Consider the following 25,260-nt stretch of genomic DNA (forward strand, 5'->3'; position numbering starts at 1 on the left):
AAATTAATTCAAGTAAACATACTTTTTATTTTGTAAAAAAAAAAAAAAAAAAGACATTTGGAGGTATACAGGGTTTTCAGTTTTTAAGAAAAAATATGTACAGAAATTACAAATTCATGAAAAATTACTCTGGAATACTTTAGCCAATTCTAAAATAACCCTATAGATTATTTTAAATAATTTCCCATTCCTGTTTTAAATAGAAAATTAGTTTAAATAGTTTCTTATTCCATCAAAACTATTTCCGTTGGCCTTAGGATTTGGGAGAAAAATTCCAGCTTTGCAGAGTTACTGCCGTTTGTCCAGTCCAAGCTCCTTGTACAAAAATGCTAGTTGTGTCGAAGCCTAAAACAATGAAAAACATTTCACTGTGAAAAAACCAGCAGACACTTCATAGCACTTTGCACATTTCAGAGAAGTGTAACTCCTTCTTTCCCCACTGCTTCCCTCCCAGTGCAATTCGTGCTCCTGTAACATTGGGTATAATAATGTGGGTTCTCTTGCAGTCTGTACAGTAATCAGAGTTCTTCCTGCTCAATTCTCTTTATAAAATGGCAGCTGTTGTAATGGGCTTTTCACTGAGATCAGAAAAGCTTCCTGTGAATTGAGCATTACTGTCAGGTATAGCACAGCTTGTGACTAGAACAGCAGCGGCAAGTCTGAAGCCGGTGTCACAAAAATGCTTTCGAAATTGCTTTGCTTCTTCCCACTGTAGCCAGTGGATGAAGAAAGTGTCTTGCTCATGGGTACGCACTCTATGCTAAGTAGACAAGCTGAATTCAACTGTGCAGGGGGAAAGCAACAAAGAATTATTTTTGTGAACGTTGCTTTTTCGTACGCTGAAATTCCTTCGTGTTTTGTTCTAACTGATTGTTTTCAGCAAAAAAAAAAAAAAGGCTCCCAAGAACTGCTTGCAAAGGTACAAAAGAGCTAAATTAATAAATAATTAGAAAAAACATACATATACATGGGTATGTATAGCATGTTCCTGATATACATAGTAAGAAGCCCATATGAGTACTGCTACCAGTGTAGGGGGAATGAAAGTGGAAGAGCTTCCTTGCTGAATTTGCAGTATATGATTTAAGAAGCTCAATCCTTGCACAGTGCAGTCAGCCTGTTTTCAACAGTACCAATCAGCTTTTGTGGTGGAAGGGTAATGGCTGAATCCAGGCCTCTGCCCACCCCAGTCCCCCAAAACAGATGCTAGATGCTAGTGAAAACAATCTGGCTCATGACTAGAGCGTCTCAAGAAGAAAGGCATAAATGCCATCTGTAGGATTCCTCTGGTTGGATGATGACCAATTAGGTTTTTTTTTATAGATATAGCATTTTTTTCTTGCTGGGTGATATCCAAATTGAATAGAAGACATATCCATTTGTGGAAAAAGAGGTGCAGGGTCTCTTTTTTCCAACAAGGGGCCTCTTATTTATTATGGAGAAAAGTATAAAACCCTCAAGTAGAAAGCAGAACAAATAAAATATGTCTACACTAAATAAAGCACAAGAAGCATTAATGTCATACACAAGAAAATGCTCTTTTAACATCTGGTCTAGGTAGGTACTGGGCTCAAGATCAGCTTGTACTGACCAATTCACATAACAGCTCCTCCTGCCTATTCAAGGTGACTTTGGGGCATTCATCTTAAAATGGACAGCCACAAAACACCTGTGCTTATGAATGGCTTCACCCACTTCAACTGTTTTGCTCAGTCTTCCCTTTAACCTTCCAGGATACATGCTAAACCCCCTACAGGGTGTTTTCCCCCCAGTAAGTCACCAGGGAGAGGAATGAGAGGCGATGCATGCAGACGTGGCCAGTCGAATATATTTTGCTGCCTGAGATGAATTGCAACAGGACGTCCCCTTACCACCTGGACCGACAACTGAATTTCACTTCCACATTGATGATAGGATAGCATCCCCCATGCACCCAAGGTAGCTGGCCAGTTTAGGGACTGCAGGAGAGGCCATATGGCAACAAAGGGGAATAGCTGGCAGGCTCAGGAGGAACAGCTGGGGCTGCTTTTGCTTGTCTCCACAACATCTGCCACCTGAAGCAGTTGCTTCATTCTGTCTAATGGTAAGGCTGGCCCTGTGTGTAGATATCACAGGAGAGATGGTGCTAGGTAGATAAGTGGTGGTGTGCAGATTTGAGATGGTTATTTGGGAATCACAAACACTGTGCATGCATACATATTATTCCTCAAACGTTCACGACCCTTGAAGGTTCGGTTTTTATCTCACAACATGAGAGCAATTATCTCCGCAGTGTATAACACTGATCTGTGCTGTTTCTGTTGTTGATTGCAAAAAAGAGCACAGTGAGGATACCTGATTTAAAGAATCATCCCAAGATGGAGCACAATGACTGCCTCCTGGCTGAACATCTAAGAGAATATTAGGCATCTGAAGTCCTGAAACAAGCAGAAAAGGCCAACAAAGGATGAGACAAGAGTGGGGGAGAAGCTGTGTTTTTCTTGTAGAAACAAGTATATACTCTGCTGGTGATGAAAGTAAATTCAGTATTTTGTCACAACCCATTATGCTTAATGACTGATGGGGATGGAATATTTTGAAGGTATCCTGTACCTGTTCGCTCCAAAGCACTTTCGTAATATAAACTCATTTTGGTCATTCATCCCGTAAAAAAAAAAAAAAGTGACCCAGATGCTGGTTTTGCCAGGACAATTATCATAATAGCCATTCCATGTGATGCACTTTAAGGCAAAGAATGCATTTACACCAACATTACCACTCCCCATATGTACATTCAACAAGGACTTGGGAGATTTATCAAGCTTCTGGTCAAAAGGTGTGCTGGTCCGATTAAATCTGCTTCTTCGTAAAAAGTGTGTCCTCATCATCTTGCCCATCCGATGATGGTAGATGTCCACACAGCAGAAACTCCCGTTTGTCCATGTAATCTCTACTGAGCATTTCAGCCCTCATGACCCAGCCCTTCAACCACCATGACTGTGACTTAAGATCCAGCCATCACCCTTCTCTGTTTACTCATGAGGAACTGAAGCCTTGAGCTGAGTCACACAAGAGTCCTAAAGTAGTTCTTGCTTCAGTTGCTTTGTAATGTATGTGCAAGCAGCAGCAAACGCAAAAAAGGAACAGGAAAATAATCTGATCTGACCTGAATTGGATCTTCCAGTGGTACCAATAATCTGTTTGGAATGGAGGGATGGGGAAGGAAGCTGAAAACTGAATCTAGACCCACATCCCCATCCCTTGAAGAAAAGGTTGATGCAACTGCAGAGCTCTTATTTAATGTTGTGTTTGCATAGCTCTTGCTCAGAGATTGCAAGAATTCAGCTTGGACAAAAATATTTGTACATATGCATGTTATTGTTGGATCGGGGCAAGAGTCCTTCCATTGCAACAATTTCTCATATAATGATCCAGCCTACCACAGATTTCTAATTTTACCTTTCACTTTTGTGCAGTTGTCTTGGGCATGGAAAGCTTGTACAGCTTTTCTCAGTTTACAGATGTATCTTAATAACCCAGCCAGAGGTATGCGTTGATCGTTTTCAGAGGCTGTGATGAAAGCAGAAGGATAATTCTAGAGCAAAGGGAGGGGGGTTGGGGAGGAGAGGAAATGTCTGAGTTAGCAGGATGGAGTTACTGTGCAGCAATTAATTTTTAACTGGGTGGAAGTCGCTCTGCAATGTCAGCAGGAGAGAAGCATTTCACAGATTTGATTATATAGATGAAGAAACCACTCATGCCAGTCATATTTGACAATTATGAAAAGATTTTATCTGTGACTTAGTAAAGCACTGCACTTGCTTTCTGTTAAAACCCCCCTGTAAACATCTTGTATGACTGAGACTGGAAAGAAACTCAAAGGCAAATCTTGCCAGCCCATCGCTGCTGCAATTCATCTTCCTCTCTCTTTCAACACAACTGAGAGATGTGTTATGTTAAGGATGTGATGTGGTGCTTTTTTCTCTCCTAATCTTGCTTTCTCTCTACTTAGGCTTATATCTGATCTTGGCAATAACATTTCCATGTCTCGTTACTTTGCAAAGGAGCCTGGATAATTTGGGCTTGCCTGTGAACTGACTTTCTGCTAGGGGTTGCACATGACTTGTGCATTTTTTCATGTTGTAAGCTGCCTTGAGCATAGTTTGAACTGTGGAAAGGTGCCATACGGATAAAATTATGTAAGTTTGTAAGTATGAAGAGTTACAGGGAAATTCTAGATATGTTACTAAGAAGTTAGTTTAATTGCTTTTAATAGGGCTCCTAAGTAAGCGTGTACAGATCCGCAGCCTAAAGCACTTTCTTAGTACCGTCCTATTGAAGGTTCTTAACTTGGCTTGGATCACAACCATTCCTAAAAAAAACACCTATCTGAACTGTAAAAACTGCTATTGAGATTCATTCCCCCCCCAGTTACTTGAAATGCACTTTGTAGTACAGGTATTAAGAATAGATGAACTGGTACCTGTGGCCTAATATTCTGATAGGGACAGTAGCTTTGGATATACTCCTTGCAAGTCTCATCAACCAAAGGATTACCCCATTCTTCTTGTTCTTCAATAGTTAGGGGAAGATGAGGGTCCAACATTGTATTTAAAACATCCAGGAATGGGGCCTGTGAATAAAATGAATGTTTTTTTTTCACAACTTCAGAAAACTAACTATATAAAATGAAAAAACCAGATATAATATGTAAGCTTGCCAATATTTCCCAGTGTACCTAACCAGGTCCTCTAATTAGGTCGTTGTAAGAAATTAGTTGTAGAATCTTCATGCATATTAATGGTTAACACATCTGAGGAGAAATATTTTTCATTTGCTTACTGAATTTCATTTGCCCATTCACCCACTTTTGAGAGATCCTTGTAAGCCCTTTTAAATAACTACAATGCCTGTTCCATCTTGATATAGTTGTTGGAAACCACCCAGTGTGGCTGGGGCAACCCAGTCAGATGGGTGGCATATAAAAATACTGTTGTTGATGTTGTTGTTACCCATAGCAAATGGATAAGCAAATTCAATAAGATCATCAACTACCTTTGCTGCAAGACCCCCAGAGTATTCAGCAACCCCACAGGTGCCATCAGTCTCTGAAGGGAAAACATCTGGAACGGGCCCACCACCATTACGGGGGGAAATTGCTGCAAGTAGTTCAAACTTCACCATGTAACCATTTGACCATGACAAGGGTGTGCATTGCACCCCCAACCCCGCCCCAATCTGTGGTCCATTTCTCATACCACTTGGGAGTGAAAACTACACCAACAGCGTGTCCTGCCAAACATGTTGGGCTGATGACCCTTTGAGGCAATGCCATGAAGTCCCAAGGCGGCTTAGTGGCAACCTCCATATGGATACTGAAGTTCTCCAACACCACGGCAGAGGCTCCCTGGGCCAGGGATGCCACTGGACAACAAGGTGGTTATTGGTGTGTGGGGTGTGTGTGTGTTATTGGGTTCTTCTTTTTATTTTGATTATGTATTTTGTGTTTTTATATCATGATTTTCTCCTGTGAACCTGTGGTCCTGAGACCTGTGGGTATAGGGCGGTGTATAAATTTAATAAATACGTAATAATAAGTCTGTCTTTCTGGTCCAACACCCGGTGCAGACCCTCTAAGCCAGAGATGGGGAAATTCCTTTTTTGCTGCTATCTTAAACGGGGGATGGGAAGGCTTGCAAAAGCCTCTGAGGGGACCCCCACCTCCACTTTTCGATCAAAGTGAGGCTGGAGACTTAAAAGGGAAGAGAGGGAGACTTGCAAAAGCTATTGCAAGTCTTTTCTCACTTCCCTTTTAAGTCCCCTTCACTCTGATCTTTAAGCAGGGGTAGGCGGCCTGCAAAAACCTTTGCACTTGAGTGGAATGAAATGTGGTAGGAGCAATCTCACCTGTAAAACCATAGCTCTGATAAGGTGTGGATCATTGTTGTAGAGAGCTCCTGCAAGAACTCCTCCAGCACTCACACTCATCAGTGCTGTAAGCGCTGGCTGAGAATATCCCAGTTCATGTAACAACTTTATGCAGGCCTGGAGGTCTTCAATACCATTGTGCTTCTTTGTGGTACTGCCATCTTTATGCCATCTCAGGCCTAACTCTCCTCCACCTCTGACAAATAAAACAACAATGAAACTACTGAGAAATGTTACACATCTCTTAAAAGACAACCATCATTTTCTAATATATATGGAAGCCTTCCTATGTCATAAATGGGCCAATACATGTGCTTTGATGTCTTTTTAAAGCTTTCACATGTTTCTGTCAAATATTTACAGCTAAAGAAGTGATAAAACAGCTAGATTCACAGATCCATGCGTGAGTGCAGTCAACTTTTGCATATGAAAGGGGACAAGGCAATTTTTGCAGGTCCTTTCTTTCTCTTCCATGCCCTGAAAACCTGCTTCAGAGGACCGGGGAACCCCTGGAAGAAAATGGGAGGTGGGGCAGAGGGCTGCAGGTGGAAACCAGCATAGGGTGCTTATTTACGCATCACTTAAAAATTGGAAGTCCATAGCGAAAGAGAGGGTGAAAGAGGGCACTGATTTGCACAAAATGTGCATATGCTAATATTTATGTATGCAAACTCAGAAATGATTGCAACAATTTAAGCAGAAATACAAATAATCTCAGCAGTGTTGGGGAGTCTGTGACCTATGTGTCTCCTCAGACTGTTGTCTAGGAGCTAACTGTTCCCCCTTATTATTTTTTAAACATTAAACTGAACTTGGAATGGGCAGCTTTTCAAACAGAAGTCTGTCCTCCGTAAAGTAAGACACCTGGTCAACCTAAATTGGCAAGCGCTGTCCCTCCCTCTTTTGTCCCTACAAGCCTTTGCTTAAAGCTTCTTTGGAAATGCAAGGACTTCCATTCAGGGGAGTGCTCAGCTGGACCCAACCCATTACATTTAGTATTCTGAAGAAAAGTTATTTATTTAGTTATTCATTCACTTCAAGGCAGTGCGAAATTCTTAAAACTGTTCTGACAGCAAAGTATCATTTTACAGTGATTGTATTATTATTTCTGGGCTAAGCTACTGTATTTTAAAACTCAGCACATATTTTTCAATACCTTAGTCAGGTTCGCTAATTAGGAAAGAGGTATAAAGTTGCTCACATTCTTGAAACAATGCAAACAAACAGCATTTATAAATTTACAGGTAAGACCTACCACCCAGAGCAGTTTTCGGATTTGGAAATAAGGTTGAGATGGTGAAAAGCCTGCTTAAACATTATGTGGAAGGAAGGGAAGCAGATATGGGAGTCATTTGCACTTCTGCTGTAATTTCAGACTGGTGAGCTCCAGGGGTTGTTTGGACTCACAGAGCACACAGATGAGACCCACTAGTCCCATATCATAGCAGAAGTACAAAAAGAAGAAGCATGGCTTACTCAGGCTAGTGCTCACTTCTGAGTAACATTGGGGCCTTTTCTTTTTTCTTTTTGCTTCTGCACAAATTCTGCTTCTTTTAAAAAGTCTGGCACAGAATACATTTCCAAATGATTTATCTTTTTTTGTCCTATTGAAACCAAGGGCAGCCCAAGGCCACAATCCCAAGAACATATATAGGGAATTAAATTCCACTGAAACAAATTGGGCTTAATTCCATGTTGTGTTACAACAAGGGGGAGAAATCTTACTTTTTATATATTTATGTTTTATATTTGTCAATTCCATAAAAACTGAATTGAGGACCTGGCATCCTGAGATATGCTATGTATTTACTGTGATGTCACAAAAAATAACCAGTAATGATTTGCCTAACTACATTTTATTGTTTATTTTGTTGTTTTACAAAATCACGCAGAGAGAGAGAAACTATTTTCTTTTGAATTATTTTCAGCTGCTGTTATTGGTTATTTAGAGCCATGTGGAACAGCTGAAAGTCCTTTATATGCTGCCACAAAAAAGACAGAAAAATTAGTTAATGGGATAGGTTTTTAAAAAATTAAGGTGACTTCTTTTGTCGGCAAATATATCCTTCATTATTTGTTTTTAAGTGAATCTAAATCACCACAAGGCTAATGCAATATCAGAATATAATTTTATATGACATGGTGAAAGAAAAGCCTTATATAGTGGAAGCTACCACAGGAATAGTATGAAAGATCTCTAAAAGGCTTTCAAAAATCCAATCAGTTTGCACTAAGCCAAAGAACTGAAACAGTTGCATTTTCATCCCTTGAATTTAACTGAATTCATCTAAGCAACAGAAATTTTAAGAAATTATCAGCAAACAGTAGGTAACATAAATTTAGGAGGAAATTGTTTGCAAATGGAATGGGAAACTTTACAGTCAAAAGGAAAATTTCAAGCACTGAGAATATATCAATCACATTTTCACAAGCAACAGAAGCCACAAGACAGTGGCTTTTAGTGTATAGATCTTACCTAACATGACAGTATGCTAATATCCACCCATCCTTGATTAGCATTAAATTTTCTGCTTTAAAGCTCATGTTCAAATCTATGCCATAAGCTCCATATACATGAACCAGAAGTGGCATCCTGCGCAGCTCTTTAGAATTGGCTTTATGAAAAACTGTAATTGGCACGCAAGTTTCATCCTGAAAATGAGGGAGTATTTTGCATTAAAGGATGTTTCAAAGTTCACTAGGAATACACAGGTACAAAAGCTTCAATTACATATTTTAAACATGTTTTTCTTATTACAGTAATTCCTTGGCACTTTGCGCAAAAGCACTCTTGACAAATGAAATGAAGATTAGCCTGCCACTGGGTTCGTTTACCAATGTGGAGCATAAAAACTCATTTAAATGCAACACCTGAGAAATCTATAAACCATGAAAGCAACTGGCTCCTCCTTGCACCCTCTAATGATACCCATCTGCATTATGACCTGAGCAGCTTAGCACTTAGTGCAGCAGCAAAGCTTTTGTTATAAACTTAACATTTCTATATACATATATATTTTTCTTAAAGCTTGTAGGTTTGAGATGAATTTTCCCCTGTGTGACTGAAACACACATAACACAAAGTCAGGTTATTTTACTCTCCTGTACATTTCATAAAGATTTAACACACAGGAAAAAAATTTGTGGAAGGGGATTTTTGCGTGAACATTTTTTTCCTGTTGCACATGTTACTTGTTTCTGGTTGTTTTTATTTGTAGTAGGAGCAGGTGATGTCAAGCTGTCCTTCTCTTCCAGCAGGATAAACCAAGTATTAATGTGATAAGAGACAACTCAGTAAGTCTTGTGTGCCATGACATTCTCTCTTGCCTAAAGAAATAACACCATCACCTTCAATATTCTCAAAAAGTAAAAACAGAAAAAAGCAAATTTAAACTTCCCGAATGTCTTTCTGCAGGGCTGAAAAGAAACACTCATAGGTCTAGTGAATATGCACATCTAGAGGCCATTATATGGTGTCAATTTCTATTTTCCTTCCAGTTGCTGCTTTAAAAAGGGCAGGAAGAGAACAGAAAGTCTTACCTTGCTTTTAGCTTCTAATCGTACAGTGTGACAATTCATTGTAACTGGCACCTCTTGCTCAGTGTGCTCAGTAAGGCTGTTTTTCATCAATGAATATGCAAAACGTACTGGAGGTTGAACAGGGGAGAGGAGCCAAAAGTAGAAAGTGCTGGCGGTGTACTCAGGATGAGGATCCAATTCAAATGAACAGGCCCAGGCAGGTAGCTGGGAGTAAAAAACCCACAGTTAGTAATACCCCCCTCCCCAGTCGTTGAGATTTTCTCTACATAACTGAATCCCAGGCTTCCCCTCTGATGAAAGGATTCAAACTTCAAGCTTAATTAACTTTGGCATATGTGTTTGCCAGGAGTTGCTTTCCCCCCTCTCTCTTCCTCTCCGTAAATTAAGAGGGAAAGAAGTCAAAAGAAACAGTATAACAATGAAGGCAACAATTTAGCTAACTTTCCCCCTTCCTTAAAAGCTGCTTAATGAGGTTCAACAATAATGCAAGAGGAAAACAGAATATTACGTTGTTTTGAAACAAAGGGAGCGAGCAAAGCAATCAAGTCACCTTTAAAAACGATAATATTGGCATTAAGAAAACATAGCCATTGTGATGCTTATGTATCTGTTTTAGGGATGTTTGTCTTACCGACCCCTGACACCCCTGTATTATTAGGAAGTTTTGAAAATCTTTCTTCTCCCCCCCTCTGTCTGCTCTCTCACTCTATCCAGCTTGAAATGCAGCCAAGTCAACGTCAGTTATTGCACTGAGGCCATGCATCGGCTTTGCAGAGCTCAGCCACTTAGAATCCTTGCCTCTGACTCTATTCCCAGCGCTAGCCACTGTGAAGAACAAAATCATTTTTTTGGCACAGCTACACTCAGAAACTCAGGGCTATTATGTTTTAAGACTTAACACTCCTAGAAATGAAAAGAATCAGGATTCATTCTCTGAGAGCAGCAGGGTCTCTTACCCACTGCTTACTTTCTTTTAAGGAGTTCTGGTTAGTAGGTTGATAAAGGCTTTGGGAATTGTGGCAGTCAGAGTCAAAAAGCTTTACACAGAAAAACTGCACTCCGTGTAATTGATTAAAACCTGAAGAGGATCATTCTAAAAAGTCTAGAAAATCCTACAAAATGGGTACTATATTTAACTTGAATGCTACAATTAGGAGAATGGTTGGGGAGTGTGTAAGTTTACCCTTTTATTGCAAATATGCTAAGTGAAATTTTGAAATATTTTCAGATAACTGAGTTTTAAGGCAGGAGTTAGCCTAAGGTTTTTAAGAGCAGAGCTTTTGTCCTTTGATTTATAAAGTTCAAAAGAAAGCCTGGATTGACAAAGTTATGCTTTAAGGAAGGAAATATGGTCAATTTTATCTAATAATCTTAGACAAACGAGGCTTTTTGGTTAATTAAAAGGGTTATTTATATAGGTTACTTCAAGACTGTATGCAGCAATTTACTATGGAAATAAATAATGGTTCAGGTATAAGGATTCACTTTGTGTTTTATGTATGTAAGATAAACCACTAATGATTTTTCATTTATGCTACAAAACCACCCAATATTTTGTAACATTGTTTTGCTTTGAAAATAAGCATTTAGGAAATAGCTGTGCTATTAATACTAATACTAATACTACTAATAATTTATTTCTAACCCACCCATCTGGCTAGGTTTCCCCAGCCACTCTGGGCGGCTTCCAGCAAAAGATTAGCAATACATTAAAACATCAGTCATTAAAAACTTCCCTAAACAGGGCTGCCTTCAGATGTCTTCTAAATGTCATATAGTTGTTTATTTCTTTGACATCTGATGGGAGGGCATTCCACAGGGCAAGCACCACTACCAAGAAGGCCCTCTGCCTGGTTCCCTGTAATTTCGCTTCTCACAGTGAGGGAACCGCCAGAAGACCCTTGGTGCTGGACCTCAGTATTACATTTTGCTAGCTCCAAAACTGTCCCACAGAGACAAATATGGGGGAGCAAATGATGGTTTTTACAATCAACAGCACAACTTCCTCCATTTCATCATAAAAACAACTTCTAAATTAAAGCTTTTAAAATGATCATCTTGTTCATTAGTCAATTGGACTTTATTCCATCATTGAACCAGAATTGGGTAGCAGCCCTACAAACAAAGTAAAACACACTTTAAAAGTGGGGGCAGGGGCTCAGGACTTTTGGGTCAACGCCTAACAGGCTGATACTATAAGCAACCACTTAACCAAGGCTAATGGCAGCACAATGTAGTTGTTATCCTATATGCTCACAGCATAAAAATCTGCAATGCGAGAGCTACAGAAACAAAAGGTAATTCCATAATGCTGATAACCATTCCCTCAGAATCCTTAGAAAGTCAGAAGTTCCATTGAGTTCAATGAGGTTTAGTTCCAGGTATGTGGTTATACAACTGCAGTCACAATGTTTTGTTGTTGTTTCTAGATCTACTATGATCTAAAATGATACTTTCCAAAATACTCAGTTTTCCACACTATAATCCATCACCTTTGCAGTCAGCACTATAAGGCTATATGAAACGCACAACCAGTACTAATTTTCTAGAAAAAGAGGTGCCGGAACTCACCATGAACACCTCCTGTGTTCTCTTATAATAGCAATGGTGCCCACTTGAGAGGTGCCGGAACTCAGTTCCAGAGAGTTCCGGCTTAAAAAAACACACCTTGTGTACCACTATTTATGTTACCTTGATTATATCATAGTTTTTTGTGTATCCCTGGAGGCATCTGGATAAACCCAGTTCAAACTACAACTTGCCCTTAATTTATAAATTAATCTTGAGCAATAAAATACTAAGCTTAAAAATGTGTGAGTGGGTATATAAATCAAAACATTTACCTTAACGTTGCGAACTGAGTTTGACACAAAAGAAAAAATATCTAAATACAGATGACCGCAGAACTTCAGAAATGCAACACAGTAGTCTTTGAACATCTCTAAGTCAATTAATTTGGTGTTTTCTTTCACTGTGTAAATGGGCAGCCAGTTCTCCAAACTACATGAGTCAACTGGAGCTTTCATTAGCTACAAAACAAAGAGTCCAAACACCTACATGTAAAAAATGGAAATTATGCAATATTCAAACATTTTCAGAAAGCTGATCTTTTCCCCAACTACTAATATCCTTACAGTAGCAATAGGTGACATGTTAGCAGCTTAGTGTAATGTTACCCCTGACAGTTCTGGATATTCCAGAGAGGTAGTGCTTAGTTGCTTCATGGCATCTGAACAAGTATGTTCCGACTCGTCTTCAGATGAAATGGTAAACCTATAATCTCTCTCCCACTGTCCTCTGTAGCAGGAGGTCATGTATATACAGTATACTGCATATGGATGTTAAATTTTGATCATTTGAGGGTAATGCAACAAAAGAAGGAATAACCAACCAAGTAACACGTTTTCAGTTTCTCCTCAAATACCAGCCATAAATCAAGAAAGTGCCCAGCTGAGCAATACTTTATATTTCTTTTCAACTATTTTACAGTGTTTCCTATAAGCTTCCACATATCTCAGCAGGAAGGACAATAAAAAGATGAAATGGAGTCCACGAGGGCACCAGAGCTAAGGAGTGGAAATGGACAGAATTGCATTTCTAGAACAATGTATACTATGAAAGTGAATTTAATGATGGAAACTGTGATAGATCTATACTAACCCTGGAGGTCGAAAACTCTTCTGCTTTTTATGAAAGAGAATAGGAAATAGTAGCAGAAGCTCCTTCAATGGAATTTCAGAGCCATCTTTCTCAAATACATAATAACAAAAATATAGAATTATTTCATAGGTCTGTACTTGAACTAGCACCAACCTACCGTGAGGGTGCTATTCAAGGAATGAATGGGATTGTGTAGTTTTGCTGGAGAAGGGATATCCATTTGCTGCATTTAAAATTCAACCAACCAGTTTTTAAAGGACTAAATAAAATGAGTAAAGTGGAAGGTCTATTGAATGATGAAGCATTGCTTCACATGAAGGATATAACCTTGTTCATATTTGCCTCAGTGTGCTAAGTGACTGCTCTGCTGTCAAGAGTTACGGGGGTGGGGGAAACAGTAAGTTTCTAAATAACTAAAAACAATTAAAACCACAATAAAACTTCAAAATAAATTGAAAACTGGTGCAGGCACTGGTGGGAAAATGCATTATGATGCTTGTCATTAGTAATGTCAAATTATTACATTTTTTTCAGAGCTTGTATTTTTGAAACACGCGCATCCTAAGTGCACATTGTACTGAAAGCATCTAATGTACACTCTATTCTTCAAAATGTATAGAAAGCATTTTTAAGTCAATCCAAAGATTGATTAATGTAACTGATCAAACATTGCACCCCTGCTTGCTTGCTTTCTCTATTACAATTCCAAGTAATGAAGAAGATAAGGAGAGGGCTGTTGGAGCAGACAAAAGCACTATCTAGTCCAGCATCCTGTCCTCACAGTGGTTAACCAGATGCCTACGAGAAATCGAAAAGCAGGACTTGTGCTCCCCGGCAGCTGGCATTCATATACAGTTATCACAGCTAGTAGCCACTGACAGCCTTATCCTACATGAATTTGTCCAATCCTCATTTAAAGCCATCCAACACGATCAGGGAATCTACCATCTCATTATCCTTACTTCACCCTATCTTTATAATAATGAAGGTGTCTAGAACTCAACACTACAAAATCCAGAAGTCTAGTTGGGCTCATTCAGTTTAAAGTGTACATTTCATTCCAATGGCTGGAAGTCTCCTCTGAATGATTTTTTTTGTGTCCCCTGGGTGGAGGAAAGGAGGATACATGTTAGGGACCAGGCCCATGCACCTGAAAGCAATATACAGTGGTACCTCGGGTTACATATGCTTCAGGTTACAGACGCTTCAGGTTACAGACTCCGCTAACCCAGAAATATTACCTCAGGTTAAGAACTTTGCTTCAGGATGAGAACAGAAACCATGCAGTGGCAGTGTGGCGGCAGCGGGAGGCCCCATTAGCTAAAGTGGTGCTTCATGTTAAGAACAGTTTCAGGTTAAGAACAGACCTCCAGAACGAATTAAGTTCTTAACCCGAGGTACCACTGTATGGACTTTTTAAAAGTACTTACTTTTTTTTGAAGTACTTACTTACTATATTGAATAGTATGGATCTCTTGCTACTAGATGTTTGAAGCAACCTAAACACTTACTTGCATATCAGCATCTTATACCCACTGGTGGAGGAAGCAGGATGCGGTGGGTGTGGTCCACCTCAAGTGTCATCCCTGAGGGGGGTGATATCGCCACGGCGCCCCCCTGGGACGCTCGCCCCGTCCCCGCAGGCAGCTAGCCCCCGCCCCCAGGTGCACAGCATGTGTGCCGCTCCGGGTGCTGGAGAAGCTAGCTCCGCCTCTGCCTATATACCTTGTATCCCACTGGGTCTCCATATGTAGTAAGAATGTACAACTCATTGTTTCTGTGTTCAATGTGGTAAATGACTCCTTCTGTTCGTTGTTGCACAAGAACCGGAGACTCAAAAGGGTGGTGGCAATCAACCAACCACACTTCAGAGGAATTTTTGCTATTACTGTTTATAGTCAGAAAGCGCCTGTCTTTTGTGCAGTAGAGATCCACAAAATATCTGCAAGAAAACAACAAACTATTAGCAAACATCACCAGTAGAGCTAGCCAAGATATTTGGATAACAGGAGTTTCAAAAAAAAAAAAGGGGGGGGGATGCTATCCAATGCCATTTACAGTAACATGAATCTAGGGATAAAGTCTGACTCAGTAAAGCAGATTCCTATTTGCTGATCTAGCCCACAGCGGGGCTGGATTTGCCTCTTGGCAAACAATCAGTTCAGATCTCTGGCAGGAGTCCTCTGTGCCTCCCCCAGCAGTCTGCCTCACCCACTTTTTGCTCTGGCTCCATCTCATTGGCTTAAGGGCTGCACACTTTTGGCATGCAGCCTTTGACGGATTACCCCCAGGGTAATGCAGCTTTTGACTGGAGATGCTTTGGACTGAACCTGGGACCTTTGGCTACTGGGCTCCGGTCCTTTCCCTGTCATGACTACAACATCATCACATTTTTGGATGTGTATAGCGAGTACCATAGCTTGGCATCTACTCCAGAATACGAAATCTTTCAAAATATTGAATCACTGTATATTACTTTCACTGAGGAATTTTGCAAGCCACATCCATATCTAACAATACATGAAAAGTTTATTGGGTTGGATAAAGACTTAGTTGGACTTAGGTGGCAAGGAAATCAATGGGGCAAATTGTCATGAATTAAGTCCACTGATTTCAGTGGGAACTAAATCCAAATAAGACTGGATCCAACCCAATACCTATTTATCTCTGAGTGCATTCGTTTTGTTCCTTACGTAACTCTGGAGTTTAATGTTCTCTTTTAGTCTGCAATTCTCACATTTTCATGTTTCATTTTTACAGGTTTGTGTTTCCTTTTAAACCATTATCTCATGTACAGTAATGTGCAGAATTTAGGCTCCACAATCTATTTTACAACTTTCTGAAAAGGCAGATTGTCAGCTTCATGGAAGGAAAGGTAAAGAAAAGATTCAAGACAGAAATATTAGAACAAGAGGTTAGTCAAAAATTTATTCAGCTTTTTTTCCAAAGGACTAAAAATCAGGGCACGGACAAACTAATGCAGGACAGGACTTAGAAAGTTGTGGACCCTTTATGCATAAAACCCAGCAAATTAGCCTCTTTGTCAACGGAACTGTAACTCTTCCAAGAAAACTACAAGCTGATCTTTACTTCCTTCTTTTTAGGAAAAAGAAATATTTCTGCTTTTTAAAAAAACACAAGTATTTGATCAAAACCTGCTCTTGTTGCATACTTTCAGCACACAGATAAGTGCGCCAAATCAATATAGTTTGCATTCTACGAAACGAGAAGAATTCTATGAATGAAACAGGACTTCCCCAACTCCCTTGCAGCTGCCTTATGAAGAGCTGCTTCTGAGGATTGAGGGATGCTTGGGAATTGTACCTAATACAGTATGGGGAGTGGGAGAGCTGCAGCTGCAGGTAGGGAAGCAACCAACATCCAACATCAGAAGACCTCCACTATATAAGCAAAAAGGCCTTTTGCTTGAGCTGTAACCTGGCTGGATCCAAGCCTATATTCATTTGCCCTGTGAGCAAATGAGAAGGAACTGCCTATGTTTTGTCTGGAGAAGAATGAGAGGGCATATGATAAAACTCTTCAAATACTTTATAACCAATTACTTAGAAAGGGCAATGATCTGCTGCTCCACTTATATACATTTTGATTTCCCAAGAGCAAGGGGGAGGGAATGAAATCTCCCCCCGCCCTGAACTCAGATGTTGAGCCGAATCAGACAGCATCCAAAGCACTTTTGACCAAGGCAGGCTGTTTTCCAAAGAGCGGAATCAGGGTCCAAACAAAATCTTGTGGTCAGTGCACACCCCTAATATTAAGCTAGAAATGATTTTTGGGTCCACGTGCTCCTCCTTCAGACCTCCCACTGCATACTGACAGTAGTGTTTTGATCCTGGCTAAAGCAAACCACAGTTTCTCATTACATACAAAATGGATCACACAGAGAGAAAACTGTTCAATATATTCAGTTACCTTGCATCGTGTTCTGTATAAACAAGCTCAGAATGTTTTTTATTAAAATCGCATAAATACGCATGATGACACTGTAGGTTCTTCTGGGTGGTATAGAAGAGAATCTCATGTGCAGCCCATTCTGGGGGGTGGAGCGGGGCGGGGGGGAGAAGGAAAGTCAAATTAGTGTTTTTGCAATTATGGAAGGAACCAGGATTTTAGTTTTGGAATTTGAGAAATTTGTTGCGTTCATTTATGCTAAGTAGAAAATGTGAAAATAAAAAATCTTCCAAGCACGCACTGTAGTCTGTGTGTGACCCTTTGGATCTCAGTCACTGACTAGAAGCTTGAATTTAATGTAAAGAACAACAGATAACCAGTTCAGGCTTAGAACCTTTCCTTCTCTTACACAATAAGCATGTAACAGTTTTTCATTGTTGAGTTAGATTTAGTCATCTTTCTTCAATTTAATCTTCCTGCTCCTTTCCCCCACAGTACCTGATGCAAAATATTTTATCGTGGTGAATATTAAAGTTTCCTCACAGCTAGCATAAACATGGCAGCTTTGAGGATGCAGCTGTGAGCAAAAGCAGTTGGTGCAGTGCTGCAACTCCTCCCTCCTGACAGCAACGTCACTGCCACTTATTGGAACGGTCTGAAGGTGGGATAGAGCAGCAGTGAAATTGGCTGTGTGATACATACACACAGCCCTAATCTGGCCCTCCTGCCAGTGCATCCATGCAGCTCCCACCTCACTGCCACCCTGTCCTGTCAAGCCAACTTACTCCTGTTTGCAAGTGCCTATTGAGCAGTGCCCGTGACATCACTCATTATAAGTGACACAAATTTCTTTCCCAGCAACACAAATGCCACGATTAGTTTTATTTTAATTGGAGGCTGAAACAGGGATCTATTTAGACAAATTACAAATGCATGGGCAACATCTGATAAACCTGAATGTTGTGAAGATTCAATAACAGTCTGGTCTTCCATCTGAGATATATTACATTACAAAGGAAAGAGGTTTATGCTAACAGCTTACCAAAGCTAAAGACATTTGGGATGATACATTCAACTTTTGGTAATGTGTCTAATTTCACAACAATACACGCGGACTCTTCAGAATGTGCACTTTTAATCGCAACAGCCATATATCTGTGATCTGGGCAAATTCGGATGCGTTGGATAAGGGAATTATGAAACGGTAGTGCTTCTGTACTAAGCAGTATTTCATTGTTTCCTTCATCTACAATGTAAGAAAGAAAAAGCAATACTGTAAACCTAATACAGAGAACAGCTATTGTTTCTGTGTACTTTTTGTGATTTTTTATAAATGCAGTGTTTTCCTATTAAGTAGCAATGTATACATGCACGTTGATCCAGCTAAAGATAGTCATGGAACAAATTAGGTATGACAAATCTATGTCCCAGTTCTTCAAATGGAATTAGAATGCAGCTCTAAATCCCACTTACCTGAGTGCCACTGAATTAAAAGAGATTTACTTCAGAGCAGACATGTATAGGATTACACGGACTGTCACAGCTGAATGAATAAGACTGTGCTACTTTTTTTTTTTTTTTTTGCTTGATAATGCTATCTTAACTAATTCTAATGGCAATATTTGTACTGTCCAGGTGATAAAGATTCCATATCTAGCAAGAAGCCTGCCCAACCCAAAAGCTTTCCACTCTGGATGATCTTCTGCAGTGGAAACTCCTTTGGAATGGGGTGGGCTGGCTTTTTAAACACAGAGGACTCTCTTGAATGGTGTGGGATGAAATCTGAATTGTTGCAGTCGGACTGGAGAAAATTGGTAGAAATAGGCGATTCCTCTTACATAAGGAGAAATACCTTCCAGTTGTAGCAGGGGCTCTCTGGATTCCACCCAATAATTTTGACAAAAGAAAAGCTTGACAAAGTGTAAAGCTTTATTACCGTATTTTTCGTCCCATAGGACGCTCCGTCCCATAGGACGCACCTGGTTTTTTGGAGGGGTAATAAAGAAAATTCCCCCCCTTTATTTCCCCCCCAAAACCAGGTCGGGGAAACCAAACCAGGTCGAGGAACAGCGGGATGGCGGCACTGCGCCTCCTTGCTGTCCCCTGAGCTTGTGGGGCTGGCCGATGTCTGCCCGGCGCGAGGGGCGCTCTGCTTCAGGGCGCCCCTCGCGCCGGGAGGCAGGCTGCTATCCGCAGGGTAGGGAGCCCTGCGGGGAACTCCTGCAGGGCTCCCCACGCTGCGGATGTCTGTCCGGCACGCGGGGCGCTCTGCTTCAGGGCGGCAGGCTGCTATCCGCAACGTGGGGAGCCCTGCGGGGAACTCCTGCAGGGCTCCCCATGCTGCGGATGTCTGCCCGGCGCGAGGGACGCTCTGCTTCAGGGCGCCCCTCGCTCCGGGCGGCAGGCTGCTATCCGCAGCCTAGACAGCCCTGCGGGAACTCCCGCAGGGTTGCCTAGGCTGCGGATGCGTTCCCAAATGCCGGGCGCTCTGCTTTCAGCGCGCCCGGCGCTCCAGGAAGCAGGCTGCGGATGCGTTCCCGAAGCGCCGGGCGCTCTGCTTTCAGCACGTCCAGCGCTCCGGGAAGCAGGCTGCTATCCGCAGCCTAAACAGCCCTGCGGGACCTCCTACAGGGCTGCCTAGGCTGCGGATGTGTTCCCGAAGCGCCGGGCGCTCTGCTTTCAGCACGCCCGGCGCTGCGGGAAGCAGGCTGCTATCCGCAGCCTAGACAGCCCTGCGGGAGGTCCCGCAGGGTTGCCCAGGCTGCGGATGTGTTCCCGAAGCGCCGGCGCTCCGGGAAACAGGCTGCTATCCGCAGCCTAGACAGCCCTGCAGGAGATCCCGCAGGGCTGCCTAGGCTGCGGATGTCTTCCTGAAGCCTGGAGAGCGAGAGGGGTCGGTGCGCACCGACCCCTCTCGCTCTCCAAGCTTCAGCGAAAGCCTGCATTCGCCCCATAGGACGCACCCAGATTTCCCCTTCATTTTTGGAGGGGGAAAAGTGCGTCCTATAGGGCGAAAAATACGGTACTTTACATCTGGCCTTATCATCAGATTTTTGCCCCTAAAATTAGGTTGTTTCAAATGTACTGTGTCACAGATTATGAACCAAAGCCCAACATATGGCTCTTAGATAAGAACAACTGCCAGCCTATTGATTTCATGTAGATATTGAAGAGCACAGAAGACAGAATAGATACTCTGGGCACTTCATATGCCAATGGTCACGAGGTAGAACAGAAGTCTCCCAGCACCTACTGGGTCCAACCTATCAGGAAGGACTGAAGCCAACACAAAACTGTATCAGGGTGCTAATTTGACTCTACAATTGAATCAAGGATATTTGGGAACAATTATATTGATAGCTTGGAGTTATTTACCTGTCTCAGGCTGTGGTTAGAGCCTTGGCAGAAGCCTTGGCAAAGCAGTGGGAAACTCCCTCAGCAAGTCTTCCTGATCCACCAGCCACCAAGGGTGGAGAGCCAGTGGTAGTTTGGGAGACCATGCACTCCCAAACTACTTCAGACAAGAAAGTCACAGAATGGATGCTGAAATCCCCCAGGTCCAATAGCCTTAAGAGTCTTCACCACCAGCACCTCTGGTAGGGACACAAAACATGTCCCCTTACTAAATCACTCTTTGTTGTAATGTGGTTTGACTGCCCTTTTTTGTTGTTGCTAAAACTGTGCATGGAAACACTGAAAACAGTAAAAGGAAACCACCCTGGGCAAAAGCAAGAGGGACTCATACCTACTTCTCCCAGCTTCGAGCGAAATATGCAGCCATTTTCTTCAAAGTAAACACACTCTCCAAACCTAATCTGTTTAAAATCAAGACAGACAAGAATCCAAGACAAAATCTGCAGAATTAGGTCATCCTCTCACATTAGGAGTCCAAATATTTTTCTGAAGCTTCTGCATAACAAACTGAACTCTTTTGAAGTTTACGGAACACAAAAAGAATAAGAAACAATCAGCATCAGCAAATAAGGTTTATTAATGTAATTATCCTAATTACTAATTACTCACAGAAACAACTGGGATACTGGTGCATCCCCAGATATTTGGCCATGGGCAGGGTCATTCTCTCCTCCAACCCAGGCTGTTGGAAGGTTTTAATTGTTTTTAATTTGTGTGGGGTGGTGGCAGCTGTTATAGTTGTTTCTTTTTATTGATGGAGGGGAGATGTGTCTGGGATGAGAGGAAAGGAGCTGAGGCAAATCACAGCTGTTCAGGGTATGGGAAAGTATGGTGTGGAAGGTGGAGTAGGTTGGATAAGGGGCACAAAGCACAGGGTGATAGTGACTGAGCCATGTGCCAGCCCCTCCTCCAACCTGGAGAATTCCGGTTGTCATATCAGCCAGCCCTTAGGTCTATGGCTGCTGTTGCTGAATGCCAGGTCACCTCTGAATAAGACCTCCCTCTCTGTGATCTGATTATGGATGAGGAGGTCAATCTGGTCTGTATCACTGCGACCTGGGTGGGTGAGCAGGATGGAATTGATCTCACCCAGCTGTGCCCACCCTGAGTACTCAGGGCAGCATCAGGGCAGATTTGATGGTCGGGGAGGGGGAGTTGCTGTGATCTATAGACATTATCTCTCTATATCATGTTGGGGGTGGATCTAGAGTATGTGTTCCTGGTACTGAGCAATGGAGACAGATTCTGCTAGTTTAGTGCCCAGCTCACTGCCTAGCAATCTCCCTGAGTGCTGGCATTGGGGGACTTCAACATCTATGCTGAGGTGACTGGCTCAGGACCTCATGGTTGCCATGACAACCATGGGGCCATCTCAACATGTCATGGGGCTGTCCCAGCCAGAGCCTCTATCAGGACAAGGATAGCTGAACTTCTGTCATCTATGCTCTGGTAATACAGTAAGACAACGCGTTGTATGTGGGGCTGCCTCTGAAGAAAGTTCATAAACTTCAGCTGGTGCAGAATCCAGCAGCCAGGTTGCTCACTGGGGCAAGATGGTTTGAGCCTATATTGCCAATCCTGGCCCAACTGCACTGGTTGCCAGTTAATTTCCAGGTCCAGTTTAAAATGATTAAATGGCTTAGGACCACAATACCTCATGGACTGCCTCCACCCATATAAACCGACCCAGACCCTGCAATCATCATATGAGTCTCTTCTTCGTGTGGCTTGTCCATTAGAGGTCTGGAGGGTGGCAACATGCAGCGGCTCCCTGCTTGTGGAGTGCTCCCCCCATGTATTTTCTTACCACTGGGCTGCTCAGACTGGATGAATACTTGTCATAATGAGCTTCTAATCTTCGTTTCATCCTCTTTGTCATAGCCATATATTTTGCTGAACAAGCTCTCCAGTTCTCCTGCTCTGATTCTAGAAGATCCTGGTACAAAACAAGCCACAAAAAGCCAAGTTCTATTAAGTAGGAACTGCATTCTTTGTCATGCATTGTAGAACTATGCTCAACAAATTTGGCCACTACCATTTTGTATACCAAATGATAGGGGGGTTAAGTCAGGAGCACACTAAGAATGTTAACCATGTGAACGCAATTAATTTTTTTCAATCATGGGGATAATCAGTAAGCCTTGAGATCATACTGGGAGTGGGGGTTATTTCTCTTTATCTCACACTCCCCAAAGTACTGCCTCTCCAAAGGGAAGTCTTCATTGCTGCTATTGATGGTTTCCCTTGCAAGCTGCAAGTAGCAGCTTTGGAGATGTGATCTTTGTCAGGATCATGGGAGGCAGAGGGAGTATTAACCCCCATTCTCAACCTCCATGGTCCTAAGGCTGCTTAGGCTTCCATTGCTGCTCTTTAAATACCAAAAAGTGTACTTTAACTGCATTTATACTATTAATGATGATCCATGCGACGGTCATCTCCAGGCTTGACTACTGTAATTCGCGCTACGCGGGGCTGCCCTTGAAGCTGTCCCAGAAACTCCAGCGGGTACAGAATGCTGCAGCGAGGCTCCTCACGGGGTCTCTGCCATGGGAGCATATTCACCCAGTGCTTTTCAAGCTGCACTGGCTCCCGGTGGAGTACAGGGTCAGATTTAAGGTGCTGCTTTTGACCTCTAAAGCCCTTCACGGCCTAGGACCCTCGTACCTACGGGACCGCCTCTCCTGGTATGCCCCACGGAGAGCCTCAATCAAGGTCCATAAATAACAACACTCTAGTGGTCCCAGGCCCTAAGGAAGTTAGACTGGCTTCAACCAAAGCCAGAGCCTTTTCAACTCTGGCTCCGGCCTGGTGGAACGCTCTGCCTCATGAGACCAGGGCCCTGCAGGATCTGATTTCTTTCCGCAGGGCCTGTAAGACAGAGTTGTTCCGCCTGGCCTTTGGCTTGGAGCCAATTTGATTCCCTCCCTCCCTCTCTTTTTTCTTTTCCTTCTCCTCCTGCGATGAGGCTACATTTTAATATTTTAATGTTCCATTATTTTAATGTTGTATTTTATTTTTGTTTTTAAGTTGTAATCATTCATCTTGTTTTTATTATTGCTTGTAAGCCCTTGGCTGGGGAGGGCGGGGTATAAATAAAAATTATTATTATTATTATTATTATTAATGTCATTTCTAGATTGGCCTTCAGAACAGAAGGTACCATTGTAAATGTAAACATTGTGCAAACATAAAGATTGTCAGTGTACCTCACTTTGTTTGCACATGGAAGAAGATTTCTGCTCATCAGGAAAAAAGGATGTGAGATCTCTGATCTATGAACTATTTAGGGTCTTCTCTATCCTTCTACACAAGGATTCGAGGATCGACTGGGCTGAAAGATTTGTTCAAATGGCATACCTTACAGGAAAAGAACCTCCATGACTGAATGGCTCCATGGGAATGAGGAACAACACAGGGATTTCTCAGGTGCTTTGCAAAGAAAAATGCCTGTAGCTTTGTTTGACTACAAGATCTTAGGACTGCAGATACAGAATATTTAGAGTGGTTCTTGAAGTGACCAGTACTGTCCTTCAGGAGGCGAAGAAAGTAAACGGAGCCTAAAAGCATGATGACAACATATTCATTTTACTTGATTCTTCATTCTTAAAAAATGTATTTGTGATTCCAAAGTCATGTCAGGCTTGATTGAAGTAGACACCACCACACAGTATGAACTGATGGTAAGATTTCCCTCCCAGATATGCAGCATGTACAGGAATCAGAGTGAAAGCTGGGGAGGGGAAAGAAACAACTGTAAACATTTCTTCACTGCTTTCCGAAAACAGTATATATGTTAAAAGGTTGTAAGAATTCCCACATGATGCTCAATATTGCCAGTATCATCACAGTTAAAAGCTGCCTTAAAAGATAACAGCAAATCAATTTTATTTTGCAACATAAGATCCTAACAGCCCATGCCATCTCCCCATAAAGAGCCAGGGGACTCATTTCAGGAATTCAGGCAGCAGCCCCCAGGTGACTTATTCCCTGCAGCACTGAGGCAGCTCATAGGTTGAATGAATTATTGGCGTGATTTTTCCTGTGCTGCAGTAGCATTCTTATAAAGCATATTTACTTCTCAGCAAGCAACCACAGAGCTGCACTGTTACTATAGCATATACAACCTAAGGAGCAGTTATTTTCCATATATTTGCTGTTTTAGTAAATAAGGACATTTATTGTCTGTAACGATGCCATGGGGATTTGAAGCAGAATTTAGCTAAATTTCAGTACAATGACCATTTCTAGTTCGGCAAAATCAGTAGGAATGCAGCATCAGGACCTACCTTTTAACTTTCTGCCTTTCCGTAAGCAGGTATATAATACTTCAGGGGGAAAACGCGAATCTCACAGCGGAAGCCGCTACAGCTCAGAATCTGTTGATCGCTGACAAGCGCAGCAGCATGGTGAGACGAACTGCGATGGCATCATAGCTCCGCGACTCAACGCCTCGGTTGCCCTCACTCGACACGCTGGATACCGTTGCCCATAAGCAAGATGGCAGCCAAGGCCGCTTTCTAGAGTCACTGGTTTGCCCTTAGACAAAATGGCGGCCTAGCATCACACGTCCCTTCTATCGTTTTCCCTGCCCGTAGATAAGATGCCGGAGAACCTGGACCCTCCTGTCTCCATTTTGGTTCCGGGCATTTAAATATTCCCCCCCCCAAAAAAAAACCAAAAACCAAACCCTGATTTGAGATCATTATCCCAACTTCTCTCTCTCTCTCTCTCTCTCTCGTTAAAATTATATTCAACATCAGCCTGATATTTTTTCCCGAGCCGAAGCCGAAATAAAATATTTATACTTTTAAAGTTTTCATAGCGATTTTG

General features: G+C 42.0%; 1 protein-coding gene across 3 annotated transcripts; it reads right to left on the bottom strand.

Annotated features, from left to right (window-relative positions):
• On the bottom strand, nt 1–25,159 carry PREPL (prolyl endopeptidase like). 3 transcript variants are annotated; one of them, XM_080998140.1, is made up of 15 exons: nt 24,717–25,147; nt 23,788–24,160; nt 22,238–22,366; nt 20,762–20,831; nt 18,059–18,262; nt 17,038–17,158; nt 14,833–15,049; nt 12,291–12,476; nt 9,448–9,651; nt 8,384–8,559; nt 5,887–6,103; nt 4,463–4,612; nt 3,439–3,574; nt 2,335–2,417; nt 1–345 (listed from the first exon to the last, which is right to left on the bottom strand). In XM_080998140.1, the coding sequence occupies exons 2-15, from the start codon at nt 23,995–23,997 to the stop codon at nt 289–291; spliced, it is 2,160 nt and encodes a 719-aa protein (XP_080854266.1). In that variant the 5' UTR covers nt 23,998–24,160; nt 24,717–25,147; the 3' UTR covers nt 1–288. The 3 variants fall into 3 exon arrangements, 2 of the variants coding, with proteins under 2 accessions (XP_080854266.1, XP_080854265.1); XM_080998139.1 differs by lacking the exon at nt 1–345 and having other exon boundaries at nt 2,224–2,417; nt 24,717–24,856; XR_013983800.1 differs by lacking the exon at nt 1–345 and having other exon boundaries at nt 3,439–3,549; nt 24,717–25,159.
• Nucleotides 25,160–25,260: the final 101 nt, after the last annotated feature.

Source organism: Podarcis pityusensis (assembly GCF_964106645.2).
Source record: "Podarcis pityusensis genome assembly, chromosome: 3".
NCBI lineage: Eukaryota > Metazoa > Chordata > Lepidosauria > Squamata > Lacertidae > Podarcis > Podarcis pityusensis.